Source organism: Haemorhous mexicanus, chromosome 4 (genome assembly GCF_027477595.1).
Source record: "Haemorhous mexicanus isolate bHaeMex1 chromosome 4, bHaeMex1.pri, whole genome shotgun sequence".
Taxonomy (NCBI): Eukaryota; Metazoa; Chordata; class Aves; order Passeriformes; family Fringillidae; genus Haemorhous; species Haemorhous mexicanus.
This window is the reverse complement of record NC_082344.1, coordinates 65113417-65132392: the sequence shown is the minus strand read 5'-3', so window position 1 is coordinate 65132392 and position 18976 is coordinate 65113417. Positions and strand designations below refer to the sequence as shown.

At 36.9% G+C, this 18976-nt stretch overlaps 1 protein-coding gene across 12 annotated transcripts in view; it reads left to right on the top strand.

Moving 5' to 3' along the window:
• Positions 1-18688, top strand: part of EVC2 (EvC ciliary complex subunit 2) — a 61227-nt gene extending 42539 nt beyond the window's left edge. For 7 of the 12 annotated variants that reach the window (XM_059845187.1, XM_059845194.1, XM_059845192.1 and 4 more), the window contains 9 exons: positions 269-729; positions 3646-3850; positions 5155-5277; positions 8045-8272; positions 9976-10184; positions 11554-11689; positions 13871-14064; positions 14958-15059; positions 15543-18688. In XM_059845187.1, the coding sequence (XP_059701170.1) occupies positions 269-729; positions 3646-3850; positions 5155-5277; positions 8045-8272; positions 9976-10184; positions 11554-11689; positions 13871-14064; positions 14958-15059; positions 15543-15882 (1998 nt within the window). In that variant the 3' untranslated portion in view covers positions 15883-18688. The remainder of the gene's footprint in view (positions 1-268; positions 730-3645; positions 3851-5154; positions 5278-8044; positions 8273-9975; positions 10185-11553; positions 11690-13870; positions 14065-14957; positions 15060-15542) is intronic. The other 5 variants (XM_059845196.1, XM_059845190.1, XM_059845191.1 and 2 more) reach the window with 4 other exon arrangements.
• Positions 18689-18976: the final 288 nt, after the last annotated feature.

The window sequence follows — 18976 nt, the reverse complement described above, 5'->3', positions numbered from 1 at the left end:
TAGGTGTTAGCTCTTTTATCTAGCAACAGTCCATATTATCACAGCCCTTGTATCTAACAATAGTCAGAATTATCACAGACCTCCTAAGTGCTCACAAAGCCAATCTGTTGAGAGCTAGGTGAGCCTCTGGACACTGAAAAGCAGTTTTGAGAACATGGAAAAGCAGAAATATGAAATTTTGCATTGCTATGAAATTTGTACTTGAGGAGCTAGAATTCAAGATGTTCTTTTTTCTTAACTTTGTTCCTCCTTTTGGTAAATGAATCAGCAGAAAGAGCATCAGAAGGAGCAGTTGTCACTTGGAGACCCCTTCAAAACTACTGATGAGATCTCTCACTACCTGAGACACTGGAAAAATCTTCTGAGTGATCACACCATTGAATTTGAAGAACTTACTGAAAAGCTTGACAATGATGCCAGCGAGGAGCTGAAGGAGCTTCTGTTTAGCCTAGCAGAGAAAACCATTGAGGAGCTTAAACGTGTTCAGTGTGGAGTGGTTGTGCAAGAGTTGGTGAAACTCAATGTGCCAAAGTTGTTCCTGCTAGAGGCTATGGAGGAGCACAAAAAAGAGATGGTTGTTAAACATGCACAGCTTGAAAGGGAAGAACATGACAAGAGCATGGCTGCTGAAGAGCTGCTTCAGCTCACCAGGCAGAGGCTAAGCCAGGAGCTGGAAACAGGCATCTCGGAACAAAAGAAAATAAGGAGCTGGGAGCAGTCAATATTCATGCAAGTATCTCTCTGCACTCTTTTCTCAGTTACTATGGCAAGTAGAAGAGAACTGGGAGTTTTCACACCTGTCCACTTGTAATTCCTAATGATCAGTTCTCTGTTGGGCACTTAGGAATTGATTTTTTTTTTCCAAAGTGCTCAGCCCATGCAGTACCAGTGGGTGAACACTGCAGTGGAAATCCTAGGAAGCAGCAGTCTTGAAGCTAAAAATGTGGAATAAAGGTTTTATACTTCCATTCATTCCATGGGAGGTATCACTTACACATCTTTCATTGTTATTCTCAGCCTGTTCTTTGAGTTCCCACACTTTTTAAATGCCAATTAGTATGTCAAACCTAATTGGCCCCAAGTCTAAGTTGAATATATTCCTTCTAGCCACAAGTCAAGCCCTACTCATCAGGTTTGGTTTAAGCTTTGGCACAAGTAGTCCCTAAGTACACAGTGCAGTATCTGTCTGTCCAGCTCATGGCCCCAGGTGTCAGACTGGGCTGCTCTGGCCTGAGGACATCATGGCACAGGCAGTGCTGCAGAGAGGAGTTCTGGCCCCTGGAAGTGTCAGGGCCATTGCTGCCTGCTACAATGTGACCCTGGGGAGGTGGGAGAGCAGGTGGTGGCCTTGCCACAGCCGGGAGGCCTTGCACAGGGAGAACCCATGGCTGTGGTCAGGACTGGTTGTGCCTCTCACAGCAGGCAGCAAGGTCCCTGAGAGATCAGGGAATGTTGGTGAGCATTTTTTCTTAGCTTTCAACTACATTTATGTCTGGTTGTTTGATTGCCTGAATATTTGCAGTACTACATTTCTTATACAATGTCTATTTAATAAGAGACATTGTTAGAGACATGGGAACATGAAAAAATAAAATTGCAGCTTTAGGGGAAGCAACTGGAACAGGCAAACCTATAATAAGCTGTGTGGCTCTGAAGAAAATGTACCAGGCATAAGAGATTGAACAGAGAGGAAGGAAAAAAAAAGGAAAAAAAAAGACACTGGTAAAAGTTTCATCTTTATTTCTCTTCTTTAAAGCAAAATAGATTTGTATGGGCAGTTTTATCCAGACAGAATAAGGTTTTCTGCCACATTTTGTAAAACCATATAACAAGAGTATAAAAAGAAACTTTACCCATTGCATTTGCTTTGCTAAAAAAGAGAAAATTCCATTTTTTCCTGTTGTTTTGGTTCTAATTTCAAGGGCTTTGTATTTTATTCAGCATTTTAAATACTTTTCTGTGAGTCATTTATATGCATTTTCTAGCTTGTCTTAACCATCTCTGGCTTACATTGCCAAGAGCAGACCTGCAGGAATATGGAGGTAGATTGTATGACCCAGCAGGACTTTACTGTTTCTAACTAACTATTCCATAATAACTCTGTTCCAACCTGCAGTGTGCCTGTCATATTTGTTAGATGCTATCTTTATTTGAAGCAGCAATAAACTGTTTGGGTTTTTTTTTCAGTAAAATGCAGGAAAATATATACAGAAAATGCAGCAACAACTGTCCTACCAATAGCCCCTTTGAATCTGTCATAGTCTTTTTCTAGTCCATTGTCTGTGAGTTATGGTATTTTGATGACAGATGCTAGCTCTCATGTTTTGTTCTCATCTGCTGTCTAGTTTTCAAAAAGCATTATTTTGAACGATAGCTTTTCATTTTTGTTGCTTATTAAAGAGACCATGGGTTAGTCCAAAATATTTGTGAAGATTGTAATTGTTTAAAGTCCTTTTTAAATATAGCATATAGCAAAACTCTATTTGCTGTATTTTATTTCATATCTCTCTATATATATCTATGTGTGTGGATTTATAGCATGGTTTTTCTTCCATGAGTCTAAGACAAGATGAGAAATGGTTAAATATACTATAAATAATCGTTTGGAGTAGTCTAGTCTTAAAGTAAACAACTTTTTGAAGGGAAAAACCTCATGCATTAAAAGTGTATCAACTGTTCTTTGCTTAATCAGTAGAAAGAAAAAATTATTTCTAAACTCAAATATTTTAGTGAAATTATGAGGCAGTATAGGTCTGGTATACATTAAATAAAAGTATCAGTACTAATGAAGCATGCAGCATAATACTTTTTTCAATGAAAAGTCCTCTTTAAAAAATATGCTGTTCATATTTTAAATCCAAGCATTTTTTTGTGGAGTAAAATTTCCAAACAAGTATGCTATTTTTTGTGAAATATTCTTAAGGAAATAAGATACACAGGGTAAGAAGATGAGTGTAGTCTGTGGTTAATCAGAAGTGAGCATGCTTTATTTTTAAGTCAACTTCAGCTTGACCCAATGATCATCAATTCCTTAGAGATCTGTGTTGAGAACCTTATTTCTGAAAAATGGGAACTTTGAGTAATTCAAATTACTCTTAAAATATGTTGCATTTTTCAGACTGCAGAGTGCCTTTTTTTACAATTAACAGCTGGAAACATTGTTATCTGTTGATCTAAGAGATGGCATATGCATTTATAATAGAGAGAGATTTTGTTTTATTTTTTTCTTTCTCAGTAGCTGTGGCTGCTAAGTGCTGGGAACAGCACAGGGAGATTTTATGGGAAGCTTTTATCTTGATTTCAGCTGAAGTTCAGGGATTGTATTGTCTGAAGAGATGGAAGGTTCTATGCATAGGAAATGAGCTAAAAATATTAATTTATTTTTAAAATATTCAAAAGCTGTTTTCCTTTGAAAATGAACTTTTACAGTCCAGGAAGCTCTGTATGCAGAATTTAAGGTATCCTTGAGTATTTTGTACATGCTGAACAGTTCATTGCTGTGTGTGGAATCACTAACTGATACATGAAATAGAGCAAAAAAGGATGATCACTGCTGAGTAAAGTGTTTGTGTGCATGTCTCTTACATTTTATGCAATATTGCCTAAATCTCTAGACAGCAAATGGCTCTTGTGTTTTTTTAACAGGCAACTTCTAAGTTTACCCCTTTCACTCTCAGAAGAGGAGTTGCTTAGAATGAGACAAGAGTTGCACTGCTGCTTCTCTCAGGTGGACAGCAGCTTGGCTTGGCCCAAGATAAGAGCAAGAACCTTGCTTCAGGCTTTTGAAGTGGAGCAGAGGGACACCGAGGTGCTGAAAGTTGGGCAGAATTTAGCAATGACCAGTGAACAGGTGGGAACAGCGTGGGATCGGTGTGGGGATGTGGAAGGGGTTCCTGGGGGTACCTGTGGCTGTTGGCATGGCTGCAGATCTGGGTCTGTAGCTTCTTCATAGCTGCAACAGCAGTGTACACTTTTCCTGTTTGCATGGACCACTTTACTTAAAGGTAACTGTTTGGGCAGCAGTTGGATAAATAGGTCTTTTTCACATACACCTGTGTATTTCTGTTGCTTTTGTGAAAGTTTTGGGAGTTTCTGAAAAAGAGACTTCTACATTGTTTTGTCTGTTTAGGAAAGTAAAGTTCCTGAGTTAGATGGCCTTTCTTGGCAAGAAATTGGACATGATTTCTGTTTCTTGTTTCCAAAAGATTTAGGTGTATGCAGACAGTTTGGGGTTATTTCCTCACATCTAAATATGTAGATGAGGCATACTCAAAGTTCAGAGAAATGTTTCCAACAAGGAATCTATCTGCCTATCAAATCTAGCACTTTTTAAAGAACCCTGTGAGGGGTGTTTAATTCCTTCAGTAAAGTGTAAAAGCTTTGGAATTATAAATTGGTTTCAGTTCTTATAAAGTATGGAGGCCAAAAATGTTTCCTGTATTAGTTGTGTCTGATGCCATCTTAAAAAGGAGGACTTGTCCTTGCTTTGTTTTAGTTCAGTTATGTTTTCTAAACATGTAAACTGTGCTGGGTTAATTGTGCTAGGAATTAGCCTAGTTCAAGGCCTTAATAGTTTCTAATGTACTAAAGGAGGGAAATGACTTTGCAAAACCTTACAGTTGAACAGATGTTATCATTTTCCCAAGAGTACATATACTTAGTTGGTATTCTTGTAAAGAAATAGAAAGGTCAAGAGTAATTTGATTACATGGAACGGTGCTTCTTAATATTATCATGGTTCATTTGTGATTCACAGACTGTGTGTTGAAAACAATGTAGATCTTAAATTAATATTCTTTGTTCATTTTTAACTGTGCTGAGGAGACAACGTATCAGTTAAAATCTTCTCTTATTATCACTGCTAAAGCTTGTTTAAAATCAAATTTATATGCTATGAGTTTTCATGGAAAGGATGAATATATAATTCTACTTGAAAGAAATTTTTTTAGAAATTCTAACTTTGTCTGAATGTCCAAAATGAATGTTCTGAATTAATAGGCAGCACCTTCATTTCAGATGTACTTTCTCAGTGAAAGTCATATTTTCCAAGTTTTTGATTATTTGGGGTGTGCCAATAATTCCAAGTAATAATTTTAACATTACCATCCTCATATACCTCTTACAAATAAAGCATTTTTGCTTATCTTGTTACAGCAGCATTCTAAAATGGGAAAAACAGGATCCAGGAATAAACATAAGTTAGATATTCTGAAGAAATCTTTACAGGACAAAATTTTAATTTATGAAGACTCGGTGAAAGGTGAAAATTTGAATAGGGTAAGTACAATCTTTTCTGGACTGAGGTCAAAACCTAGATCTTTAGTAATTAAAGATTGACAGCATTCTATCAGCGGGAATAAGAAGCACAGAAAAAAGGTGTAAGGTAGTGGCATGATGCATCTCTCTGCTATTGCCTGCCTTTATCAAGATGTTGCATTTCACACTTAATAGCTTTTGCTTTGTTTTAATTTTTGCATCTCATTTCCAGAACTGGTTTCATGTCTCACCCCATTTTCTTCCAATGGTTCTGGGGCTTGGTGTGTGCAAGATTGCAAGGCTCCCCTAGATCCTGTGGTTTTCTAGGAAGACTTTCAAAACATGGAAGGTGCTTCAATGCATGCTTCAGCTGAGCAGCATTTAGTTCCTGGACATCTGCAAATGGATTCTTAGATCCAAAAGCTTTTTAGGTAGAGTCTGAGTTTATTTGTATAGAGCTAATTGAAAGGAAGTCTTAATTCTGGTGGGTACCTTTTAAACACACAGCCCCAAGCTAAAGTTAATCCTTGAGAAATGAGTGGGGTTGATCTTAATATGGGATTTTGAAGGCTTTTTACTTCTCTGCTAGTAGATGTTACAAGAGATCTTTCACATGCATATGATAAGGATAATATTAGTTTTGCATGTCAGGAGGACATTGCAATGATAAATTTGTTAAACACAGGTGGTGCACAGGTGTAGAAAGTGCACGTGACAAGCAGGTGTCATTGCTAATTAAAATTGGTAGATAAAAAATTAGTTTCAAAGTGATTACAAGATTAATTTTTTGTACCAATTGGGATAAAAAGCTGGTTTTATACCTATTTCTTAGCTTTTTATACCTCTGTCCTGAAAAATGAAAAATGTTGGGTCAACATGTTAATTCAGAAATAGTTTCAGTATCATGTGAGACCAACACGTTGTTTGATTTGGTTGCAGATGATAAAAGCACACTTTTTATCTAGTCTAGCACCCAATCTATGAAAGTGAGAGCAGGTGCTTGGGCGAGACTGTAACAAGAAGGCAAGTGTGTTCTAGCACTCTTCACTAGTTTGACAAGTGTGGCCTGAGAATGTTCTAATCCTTTAACAGAGGCATTGAAATTTTGGCTTCAATGCCTAATGCCCTGATTTTCAAAATTTTGGTGGTTTTGGTATTCTTCCTTGAATGTACATCAGATTATGGGCAAAGCTTTAGAGTCAAAAAAGTACTGAATACTTGTTTAGTAAATGAAAGGCAGTAAATACTGTCTTACATTTTTATTAGAATCTTGTTTTAAAATTGGAAATTTAGCTTCTCTGAACATCTTTGTTCCAGTTTTATATGCACCATCTGGCATAGCTGTTGTCATTCTAATTGTATGGGTGGTTTCAGAGCTGGCAAGAGTCAGAAAGAAACTGATGTGGCTGGGGGTAGATAGCAATACCAGTTGAGTGATGCAGCATTTTATTTGTTTAAGAGGAGTTCATTTGCTGTATAATGTTGAAGATGTTTCACCACCTTCATTGTAAAATACTGTGAAATATTTCTTCCTATTTTAAAATATTTATATTAATTGAATATTAATTTAAAGTATGCAGTAATAAATATAAGATTAAATATTTCTAATTGTTTTAAAACACCAAGTAGTAGAGTTGGAGCTCTCAGGGCTGCATGTGCTTTCTCTATCTGTGTCTTTTCTCTCTCACAATCCATCTCTCTGAGCCCAAGAGAATAGTACAAGGGGAGAGAATAAAAACAAACTGGTAATTGTTTACTGTAGTCTTTTGAAGATTCAGCTACCTAAATGTTAGATATGCAGTGGAGCCATCGGTGTCTAACCTAGACATCCACCTTACATGGCAGTGGAAATCCATCTTTTAGGATATGCAACCTACTGAGAAGTATCTTTTCTTTGAGTGTGAAGGGAGCTTGTAGTGACAAGCTCAGATGGAAGCACCTAAAGCAGGTAATTGCAGCTGGCTGCTATAGACATTGTCCCACAGAAGAATAGTCACAGTGCAGTGTCCTTGGCTCTCAGTGTCAGTGGTACAGCATGGAGAGCTCATCAGTCACATGCATTGGATTGTGTGCCTGCACATGCTGCACCTGCTTTTCACCCTTGAATAGTTCCTGGGGATGTTCCATCAAATGTGTGGCAGCAACACAGTTATTGAGTTAAATCACTTGGATTTTATGCTGTTTGATGTTGATCCAATCCAGTTCTAATCTTATTTGAAATCCATTGCCAATAGACTTTTGATTTACAGTTTAGCTCTGTTTTATATAAGAAGATTTTTTTATTTGCTCAAAGAATGGTTGAATGTCATCAGTCAGCATTAACTGACACTTACCAGTTTGAAACTAACTACAGTCTTCTGTAAGTTCCATGTTTTTTCTAAGCAAAAGGGCATATTTTCATCTTAACCATAGGTAACCAAGGTAACCATAGATTTATTTGTGTTTCTAGCTTTTAATTTTATTATAATAAAAAATTATATAGAGCCTCTGTTTTGTGTTAACATTTAGTATTTCAGTTTTGACTACCCAAAAAGAAAGCCTGATCTCTTTACAGTATTTGACTGTACTGTAGGTTTTTTTGATTACAGTAAAAACTTGGAATTGAAGGCTAAAAGCACTTCTTGAAACAGTGTATTACATTATAAGATAACAGCTCTGATTTCTTTGCTGTTATAATCCTGCTTGTTAATTAAACAGTACTAAAATCACAAGTGTGCATGTGTGCCTGTAAGAGTTTCTGTTAATCTATCTTTTGTGTTTTGGTTTTTTGTTTTTGTGTTTTTTTTAGATTAAGTATGAGTTGCAGCTTGAAAAAGAGTGTCACCTGCGCAATCTGGAAAATAAACTTGGAGAGTATAGTGCTTCTTTAGCCTTTCAAAAGACTGTTAAACAATCCAAAATGCTGGAGCTGTATACTGCTATCATAAATGTGCAAGCTTTGCTCTTTGAACAACTGAACACATCAAAAACCCTGTCAAAACTGGAATGTATTCAAATTTTAGAAGCACACAATCCTGTAAGTAATGTAGTTGTTAAAAGAAAAAATCCTGTTAGGAAACAGCCACTATTAGAGTATCTTTGATTTAGCTGCTGCTTTACAGCTTCTGGTGACCCAGACTTTAATTTCTGTGAGTATTGCACTTCAATACATTCAGTAAAAGACATAAAGAGAAGGAGAGCCAAGGAAGATTGTGTATTATTATTTTTTATTTTTGTTACAGTTGCATGCAGGCAGAAAGGGCAGTATTTTGGTGGCTACTTAATATTTTATTGATTGAAAGAAAGACAGTTGAGAAGTGATTTGGACTCGTGACAGAAGAGTAAATTGTTGTGTCTGTCTTACAGAATTGCTCATGTTATAATGCTGTCCACATGCAAAATCCATAACCACATGATATGCTTCAGTTGTCAAGTTTTTAGAGATTATCTATACAACCTCCTACCTATCTCACTCCAGGCACACTCATGCAGTTTAAATAGCAGAAAATCTGGAAAAACCTCTTCCCTTCACCATATTTATTACATATTTGATATGTGCCAATTTTCTAATCCTTTTTTAATACTTCAGTGCTCTGTTTTCACAAGGACTTTTTTTTTTCTGCATCTGCTATTTAAAACCATCCAAGTGAGGCTTGGGGAGAGCACTGGAGTAGAACAAACAAAATGGGTTTTTGAGAAAAACTCTTTGCTAGAGGGCATCATTAGACAGCTACTGCTGTGAAAATTCCTTGTTAAATTTTAATGTGGTCATCTCTACAGAGTTTCTCATAGAGTGGCAGTTAGAATGCTTATATGCCTCCAGTTCTACTTGAATTTGTGATAGAGCTGTAGGAAATAGTGAAAGTTGAATGTAGGAAGAGTATTTTTGCCTTTTATGCCATAAGTGTGAGGGGGCTTTTCAGAGAAGTTGCTTTTACCTTCTCTGTTCTTGAACAGGTGAAGAAAAAGGATTGAAGAAGGGGCAGAAGTGAGACCTAGAATAGCTAACACTGGGTTAAATACAGCTAATGAGGCAGAGGAATGGATTAAAATTCAACATTTTCTCCAAGGTACAGGTTAGGAAGTGGGGCTTCAAGACAGTAAGCAATGTAAAAGTTGAGGTGAGACAACAGTGACATTGGAAATGGGAATATGAAGCCTTCCTTCTGGTGTCTAGTTTGACTTTTTGACCAAAGTGAGATTTTTAGCATGGGGGATCCAGTCCCCTGAAGATTTTGGATTTTAACCTTTTGATTTTCTGAGCATTTTATTTTAACCCTAACTGTATCAGACTAATTATGAATTACTGCCTTTTAACTTAAATCCCTTTGATATTAGCTGTTAATTTGGTATAATTAAAATTAGTTAGTCTGTTTCTCAAGCTGTTTCAGTGGGTTTATGCAGCTTACAAATGAATTTGAATGGTTCCTTAGTTTTGATCTCAGCCATGCTGACAGTCTAGTTGCTGGATGTCCTCTACAGTGGAAGGTTTCAGAGAGCATTGACTTTTAATACAATGAAAATTGAGTCATTGTTCTGATATTCATAACGTGCCAGTCATGTTTACTGAAGCTGTGCAATGAATTGAGAAGTGTAATGACTGCAAGTGGCTGGGTAGAATAAGAAATGAATAAAGTAATATCAGAAAATCTGATACCATCATCTTTTTTCTTCACTCCAAATGAAATCTGTTCTTTCAAGTTATAATTTAACTTCTTATCATGCATTTTCAACCTCTAGGAGATTGAAGAACTTGAAAAGAAGCTGGAGTATGAGATGTTGCATAAGGAGTCAGTGCAGCAGCATCTAATGAGTAGGCAGAGGTGGATTCTGGATGGTTTGGGACTCTCAAATGAAGCTGTGGACACGAATGCAGAAAGACATGTGACAGTTCTGTTAACTCAGGCCATGAATAAATGTAGACAATTTATAAACCTGTACCAGCAAAGGTAAGTTCTTTGGTCTCAGGTTTTACTGTGTTACTGCAGTTCTTATGGACCATAAGATACTCTGGAGAAACAGCAGGAGGAATGTTCTGCGTTACTGGGGAGGGACCATACATCTGTATTTGATCTCTGCTGTGGCCCAGAGCATAACTGAGGAGTTGGGAACATTGAAATAAGAAACATGAAATAATAATAACTCAGTAGCATATGGTGCTGTGTATTGCATGGCAGTCACCATTTTTTGACAGGGATAGTGGAAAAATAACAATACTCCTTAGCATTAAGGAGGAAAATAATTTTATTCCTATTACTTTGTCTCCGAGGAAGATAGGGAGGGACTTCAGAGCAACATGATCGGCTGGGGTCAGAGGAAATAGCTGAGACAATTTAAATTGAATTTCCATCTCCATTGTCATACTGTAGACTGAATTCCCTGGCACACAATTATTTTTGATGAGATGTGTAAACTCCTCTTCAATTTCAATTTTCCTTGGCCAGTTTTTAAGTAAAGATACCAGTGACAAATAAAATGCCTCCTGGGAGGTGTATAGAAATATCTGTCTTGTCAGAATGGCTGCCTAGCAAAAATGGGTGATAATTTGCAAAATTGCAGCCTATTGTATTACTTTTATTAGGGTTACAGGAGGTAGAAATGCAATTTCCATGTGTATTGCATAGTATTAAAAGCCTGGCACATTTCAAGCTTCATGTAATGTCCTCAAAGTGTTTTCCATTAGAAAGTGGTTTTCCATAAAACCACTGATATATTAAAAATGGCTGTGATAGTGGTAAGTCTGTTTTAATTCTGAAAAAGCTGGAGCTTTGCTGAGTTTAGATGAAGAACTTTCCTGTTGCAGAAGTAAAGAGTCAGTAGAGGATCAGATAAATCTCTGCATGAGTATCCACAAGCTGGTAACTTATCAGGGAAACCTTCAAAGAAACTGCAACTAGGCTTTACTTGAAAATTTCCTGGAAGGAACAAGTTTTGTACTTTTGTACATTGCAGGATTTGTACATGATGTCATTATTTTTCTTTTTGTCTGGAAAAGAAAAATAATTACCAGCAGTGATTATACTGTTTAATATCATATTTCAGCTACAAAAAGACCCACAACTTGCCTTAAAGTGTGATGAAATTTTAAAAGGGGGCAAGAAGATGGGGACAGGTTGAATCGCATTGCTTTGGAGGGATTCCAGATTTGAATTATGTGCAGTAGCACAGCCTTAGATTCTGATGTTTGCTTGGGGGTTCAGGGAAGCAGGGAAGAGAATTTGGCATGTTTTAGAAGTTAGGCTGCTCACAGCAGATTTGCTGACAGACAGATATGCTTCCCGAACGGGTGACCTTCCAATTTTGTTTCCTATAATGCAGTCATTGCACCTGGGAAGATTTCAATGTTAATTCTGTCTTTCACTTCAGCTTGAGAGATGAGCAATGGAATTGCATGGTGCTTGAAGATCTCCTGGAAAATATAGAAACAAATGCGTTTTTGGCAATTTATAGTCAGGTAAGCATGAAATTGAACAAAGCTTCCAAGTTTAAATTACAGCTGTATCTGGATATCAGCTTTTCTTCTTTTTTGGGAACCATTAGATGTATTTAGAGTTACTCTCTGCTAGTAGTTGCTACCAGTTTGCAGCCTATACTGTCAGTCACTTCAGCTACTTCTGAGCTACTTTCAGCCTTTTGAATTTTACTGAGTTACACTTCTGTTTATTCATTTACAAATCTTTTCAAGGTTTGTCCTGTTGCATTTCATTCTGTAGAGAGCTGAAGTGCCCAATTTTCTGGTTAGCAGACAGATTTACAGTCGAATCATCATGTAATGAAAAAAGGGTCTTGTTTAGATTTTGATGAGCATTAAGGATGATTTGCATTGATTAGGTTTCAAAAATTAGATGACAGTGGGACTGCTATTTAAATTTTCTAGTATCGTTACTCATACTTGTTTTCAAAACTGGTTTAAAGGTCCTGACAACATTTAGCCAAAGAGAGCAGAATAGGTCTCAGAGATCTGTCATGTTTATTCTCACTTAATGTTGCATTTTGTAAGTTTAGAGAAGAAAAGTGTTTAAAGACCAGAAGTACAAGACAGTACTATAGAATTTAGACTTGGGTGTCTGTATTTGTATTTACACTCTTATTTGCATTCGTCTCCAAAGAAGAATAAAATAATTTCTTTCACTAAGTAGTGGTGTTCAACTTTGGTGCCTAGTCAGGCTGAAAATATTTTAAGAACTGTATGAATTTACTAATCTCTCATCAGTTTTAGGATTTTTTTTTCTTGTTAAGTCTGTGTGATCTCAGTGGTTCCTTGTAAAATCTATACCAACACTAAAGAGGCCAGAAAAGTTTGGAAAGTGTTTTCTCACCCTTTCGGAGAGAATTCTCTGCTTGAAGGACAATTAAGGGGAAAGGAGGTTGATTGATTTCTTTATTTTGTATGGCTGTCTAAATTTGGCTTAAGACTGTCTTGCTGGTGATGCTTTGTTTCTTTCAAAGAGCATTCAGATAATCCAGGGATCTCATAGTGAATTCACTCCTCTGAAAAGTTGTTATACAGAAAAGGAGGCAAACATTTGCTGTGACTTTTTGAAACTACTCTGGACAAAGAACCTGGCTGTCTTCCTGCATGGTGGGACCTTGTGGGGTTCTATGTGACATAGACTTTGTAGTCATTCCCTCCATCAACACTTACAGGAGGGTCTGCAGAGTGGTGATAACTCAGCTGTCATGAGTCATTGCATTTGGCATGTCTTACCTAACTTTAGCTACCTGAGTTACATGTATGGCTTGACTAGACAACAGCAGCTTTTCTCCTGGCATTCTTTGAGAAATTTAACTTGCTTTCATTTGCCTTACTCTTTCCTTTCCACGTAGTCCTTAATATATTGTAGACTTTGCATATTTGATACACGCAAGAGATCTGCAGAGCCACACTGGTGACACTGTATTTATGACAACAGAGCAGAAAATAGCAATGGAATTTTGAGTTTTGGAGTAGGGCAGGAGATAGGGCTGGCTGAGTGTCTATGGAACAACTAAATTTGAACTCAGTCTATTTGAACATTGTATGAATGTGCTTTACTACTGACCTTAGGGCAAAAAATGAGCAGGACGTTAGGAAATAAAAAAATACTACCAAAAGAAAAGCAGGTGTTTTCCTTCACCTCTTAACAAGCTGTTCTCTGAGCTTACCACAAAATCTGGTGTTAGGAGAAGCTGAACAATAAAGTGATCTACCATGACAATGTATCAAGTTTTTCAAGAGTATTTTTCCCTCCATAATTTTACAGACCAAGGAATGCCATATTGCTTCCTTGCTATCTTGAAATGATTTCCTTATAGTAGTACACTCCATGAATTAGTTAAGCTTTACTTGTTAGAATGTAATTGTCTTGTTATTTTTCAAACCAAAGGGCATCAAGTACATGCCCTAAGCAGGTATGCCAAGGTTATTTAGCATTTACATTGCCAAAATCCCAAATGAAATACATCGGCCACTGTGGGTAGAAACAGTGAACATGGAAGTGTGAGCACTTGATGCCAAAATTGTCACTAACTAAAATAATCTTCAGTAATATTTTTTATTTCCATAATGACTATTTATTTAATAACAGTAACAAAGATTGGCTAACATTTATTTTCAGTTTTGAATTTATCTTTCTTCTACTCATTTATCCTCTAGGAGCTCCGTCTGGTGGGTTATTTAGCTAAACTGACAAGGGTGCCAGTGGGGGTGTTGCACAGGGTCCTGAACTTGCTGCTGCCCTCCAGCTCACAAAGTGAGGTACTTTCTGTCCTTGATTCCATCAGTAAATATTCAGATGGTGCTGTTGAAAGTGACAGTAATGCAGATGAGTCTGGCAGCTGTAAGAAAAGGTAGGTGTGATGTTTTCTGGTAGACCACTGCAAGACAAGATTGTTGTTTATGTGTATGTCTTTTTGCTGGACAATGAGATTGACAGATACAGGGAAAAATCACAGGTGCATAAGTTTCCTTTTGAACTATTTTCTTGGGGTAAAAATACTTTAAAACTGCTACTTTATTTTGTGAAATATTTTAACTATAATAAATTTAATAATAAAATGTTAAAATAATTTTATAGATTCAATAATTAAACAGTTATTTCATAGATTTATAAATCCTGTTCTGATCATTTTCTTTCTGTTGCCTCAGTTGGGTTTGTTAAAATATTTTTCTTCCACTTTTTTTAATAATGTTCATGACACACCAGGTTTTAGGTGTCTGTAGCTCTTAAAGATGTAAAGGAGATCCTCCTTCCTAATGGTGAAAGTTGCAACCTTGTAGGTGTCTGTCCCTTTGTAGTTAATTACTGAAGTTTCAAGTGGCCACTGAGTTTCCATTTTCTCACAGAGACTGGTAGACTCTCAGAGCCTTTGTCACTCCCCTTTAGCCTCATTAACAAGAGCTGAACTCTGTGCAGTAACACCAAGGGATGTCCAGGACCTGCTCTCCCAACTCCCTGCCATGGCCTGGGCAGGAGACAAAAGCAGATGTTGTGGCACTGAGTCGAGTCCTTGGCAGCTGTGGGTTCTCAAGGAACAGATAAGAGTCCTTGGTACCATGCCCTGAGGTGTGATCTTAACTGATTTCAATGATTTGTGGCAGGGCAGCAAAAAAACTTGAACACTCTTACTGACTGTATTTGTGCTGTTGCTGTCGTGGGTTTGGTAGCTAAAGACAGAGAGGGAAGAAAAATGTGTATATTTGGGGATTTGCTGCTGGGAATTTTTCTTTCTTGCCCCTTCAGGAAGAACCAAGAGTTGTGGCAAACACTGGAGAACAAAATAAGGCAAGATCTGATAAAGAGAAGTTTAGAAAAGATCCCTTCTCTAAACAAGAGAAAAGACAGGTAAGGAGAAAACCGGAACAAACATACCTGGGGTGTTTTTTTTTGTTTATAGTTTATTTAATGTCCCAAGATTCTTCTTACAGCTCTTAGAAATCAGAAAATTAGTTCATAAGTATGCATTTTCTAACACTGTTCTATCTAGTGCTTGTGTTTCCTACAACATATTTACAAATAATAAGCAGTATGGTAAATACCTAAAAAGATTTTTCTGTACATATCCACAAAATTTTCACATTTTTCACATACATTGCTCATCTTCCCTATATTTATTTATTATGAGGTTGCCTTTACTTTTGCAAATTTGTATCTCAGAAAATGATACGTGAATTATTGGGAATTAGAATGAAAACTACAATTGTCTGTTGAACTATGATTTTCTTTAGCTTCCAAAGTCACCACTTATGTGGCAAGATATGATATAGGACACTGTGCATTTTTTGCCTCAGTTTTCACTTTTCAACTCAATTTTTCTCATTAATGTAGTTTGATAAAGAAGAAGCAACTTGCTGTCTTGGAAAAAGCAGCGTTCATTCATCTGGGATGTTCACCTGCACACTCTTCTGTGGAACAGCCTGATCCACCAGTTTCTCTGAACTCTGCAGCTGCTGAAGCCATAGAGCTGTTAGACACAGGGGAGAAGATAATTTTGTTCCGTGAGCCAAGTGATCCAAAACTTGCTTCGCATAATTTTCCAAGGAAAAAGAAAAAGAACTTTCTTAATTCTAAAAAGGCTGCTCGTGCAAGCGTGGACTCACAAGAGCAACTTCCATTTAGAGTATCAGTTAGGGAAGAGGAAGTTATTTCAAATTCAGTAAAACGATGAGGTAAAATGATGAGGAAGAATGAGTTGTACAGTTCAAATAACATGTGTGTTGTTTTAATCTGATTTGTCTGACATTGGAAATAGATGTAATTTTAGAATGGCACAGTTGGTGATGTGCATCTTGCATTTTTAAATTCTTGTCAGTGCTTTGTTGCACTAGGTAAAATATGGGTTTTCTATGATGCACATTCTGGCAGGCAGGACTCTGTGTTGTTTCACTACATTCTGGTCATTTTTGCACTGATTTTACCACAGCTGTATTTTCATGATTTATACAGAAAGGTTATTTATTGTATGTAGTAGGTACTGAATTATTATTTTTGTATTTATATTTTTGTGGTAAGCTGCAGTGTAGCAGACGACTTGAAGAGATGTAGTAGATGAACCATATGTCCTCTGTTCTCTGATTTTATGTTATTCTAGTTAATTTACTGTTTAACACTGTATTCCTAATAGGCTTTGCATGTTACTTCTGCAGTCTGTGTTCTGCAATGACAGCTGGTAGTCCAGATCTTTAGCATATACTTGTGTACTGAGCCTTGCATCCTGGAGTAGCTTCAGCCTTTGGCTGTTTCTGAACTTACTTCAGTTGAATGCGAGTTTGGCTACTATTCCAAATTGTTAAATATTTACAACTTGTTGCAGTCTTTTCCTTGGTGAAGCAGTGTCATCACATTTGCTCAGTAGAAAAGTGAAAAATGTAAATGGGCATGTAATGCCTTCAGAAGCTCTTTTGATTGCAATGTGCCAATTTTCACAATTTTAGATATTTTTGAAGTTCTTATTCCTGAATTTCTCTAAATTGATGAGTATATAATTTTATACTTCAGAAAGAATTAATTTTTAAACCTGTCTAGTTGACTCGAAGAGTCCTATAAATATGAATCCAAAAGAGAGGAACAGGAAAAGCTAATTAAAATAACCACATGTAATTATTATTCAAGCCTGTTTTGAGGGGGTTGTAACTGTATTTGAATGTTGTGCTCTAAGGCCACTGTGATCATATATTTTCTATTTTTTCATGTACAGATCTTCTGTGCCTTTTTATTAATAGGGTGCCATATTATTTAAAAATTAAAATGTGGCAATTAACATGTATCTGCAGTTGGCATTTTTTTTCCCCACTTCTCTGCCAAGTTTAAATATTTGTTCCACAGAAGACAATTAGTGTTTCCTATCACTACTAGCATTAGAAAATGCATGCAGTATTTAGAATGACATTCCTAATTATTATTTTATTACATTCTTCAATCTTTTCATGGAAGTATTTGCTGTCACAGGAAGAGGAGTCTGTCAGGGTTGTGGGAGTTCAGAGCTGCTGTTTTAACTGTGTCTGGTATTTCATCCCCAAGGCACAAGTGGGTAAAGAGTAGGGTTTGTCCTGCCTTGGAAGTGGACCAGAGCTGTACAGGAGGAGCGTCAGGTATTTCAGAAAGAGGCAAGAAAGCAATTGCCCCTAAGCAAGAAAGCAGTAGGAAAACTTGAACAGCTCATGGCTGCGAGGAGCACTCGAAAGCTGAAGTACCTTCTTGAATGTCAGTCCCTTCAGGATGTCTTTGCAAGCCCAGGCTCTTCACTGTTACGATATAAGAGGGAAATGACATTAACTCATCACTGATGGAGGCCAATAGCTCTACTAGGTTACAATAGTAAAATGCAACATCTGAATATTGAATACAGTATCAATTTATTATCCTTAATAGATAATCTCTGTGTCTAGCAATAGAAAGCTGATTTGTAACTCTCTCACACCTCATCACAAATTTGAAGCAGTTCAGTGACTGCAACGTTCTAGCAGGGAAAGTCACTCCCTGCTATGAGTCACTCTCATATCATGCAATACATATTCAAAGAAACATCCAGATCTTAACATCTCTTGTGCCTTGTGAAAGAAGTACTAACTAGGACATAGCCCACTTCAGTGAGGAGTGGCTTACATTCAGCTTTGAGTCACTCAGGAGGACAGAGGGCCAGCTGTTGATTGTGCAGTTTTGTGTGTGTGCCATAGGTATTGCCATCCTTATCTCACAGCTGAAGTCTCCCAGAGAATGTGTGTGCTGGACAAGCCATTCAAATTCATCCCATTTGGTTTCACAGTCATCAATACAAGAAGTAATAGAAGGCCAACTTCTTCAGTGTTTGAAACACTGTCCAAATCAATTGTGTTCCCCTGGAAGTTCATTGCTTCTCCTCTTGCCCTTGACAGTTCCTTGTGTACTCCCATCTCCATTGCACTGTTGTCTTCCTTCAACATGAAGCCATTGCACAATGAGCGAAGGCATTCAAAGAACAAGCAAAAGTAACTGTCCTTGGTCAATGATTTAATCCATACAGTAAATAACAACTTACTGGCAATGGTAAATTTTATTGAAGAAATTATTCTCCATGCTAGACTAATAAACTGTAGCTTTGCTATGATTTTTTCAACACGTGCTCCTGTAATGTTAGCTTGCAGCTAACAGCCCTTGTGCCCAGGGTTCAGGATTTTCAGGAGGCTTAGTTATGCCCAGGCTCTTCAGCATTAACAACAAGCTACCTTTCTGCTCACCTTGCTGTATTTTTGGCTTGGGATACCTGGATACTGGATTAGCATGGAATACATATTCCCCACTCTGTCAAGTTTTTATTTAAAAGAATGCATTTTGAAGGTTGGTGTTTTTTTAATAAAAAGGATCCCACACGATGAAAAATATTTCAGGAAAGATGTACTAAAAATGTCCTGCAGTGATTGAGGTGAAAATGCTTCTGTGAAACAAATGAGTTGAGATTTCTAATCATAAATTGATATTAAATTTCTTTAACCTTGCTATTGTTTATTAATTTATTATGAAGTAGAATACACATGCTAGGCCTAATGAAAAATAATTCAAGCCAAGAGCGAATAACTGGATGTTCTGGAAGAGACTATCTGTGTCAAAGTCAATCTGTTGTAAACAAAAGTGAGAATACCTATATGGACCTGGCACTTCACTACAAAAAAATGTAAAAATGGAAGTAAAAGGATTGACACTTTGGTGGAAATTATTGTTATGTTTAATAGGTAACTTTTATTTACACTGATTACTGTTATTGTTTTGGGTGAGTTTTTAAACTG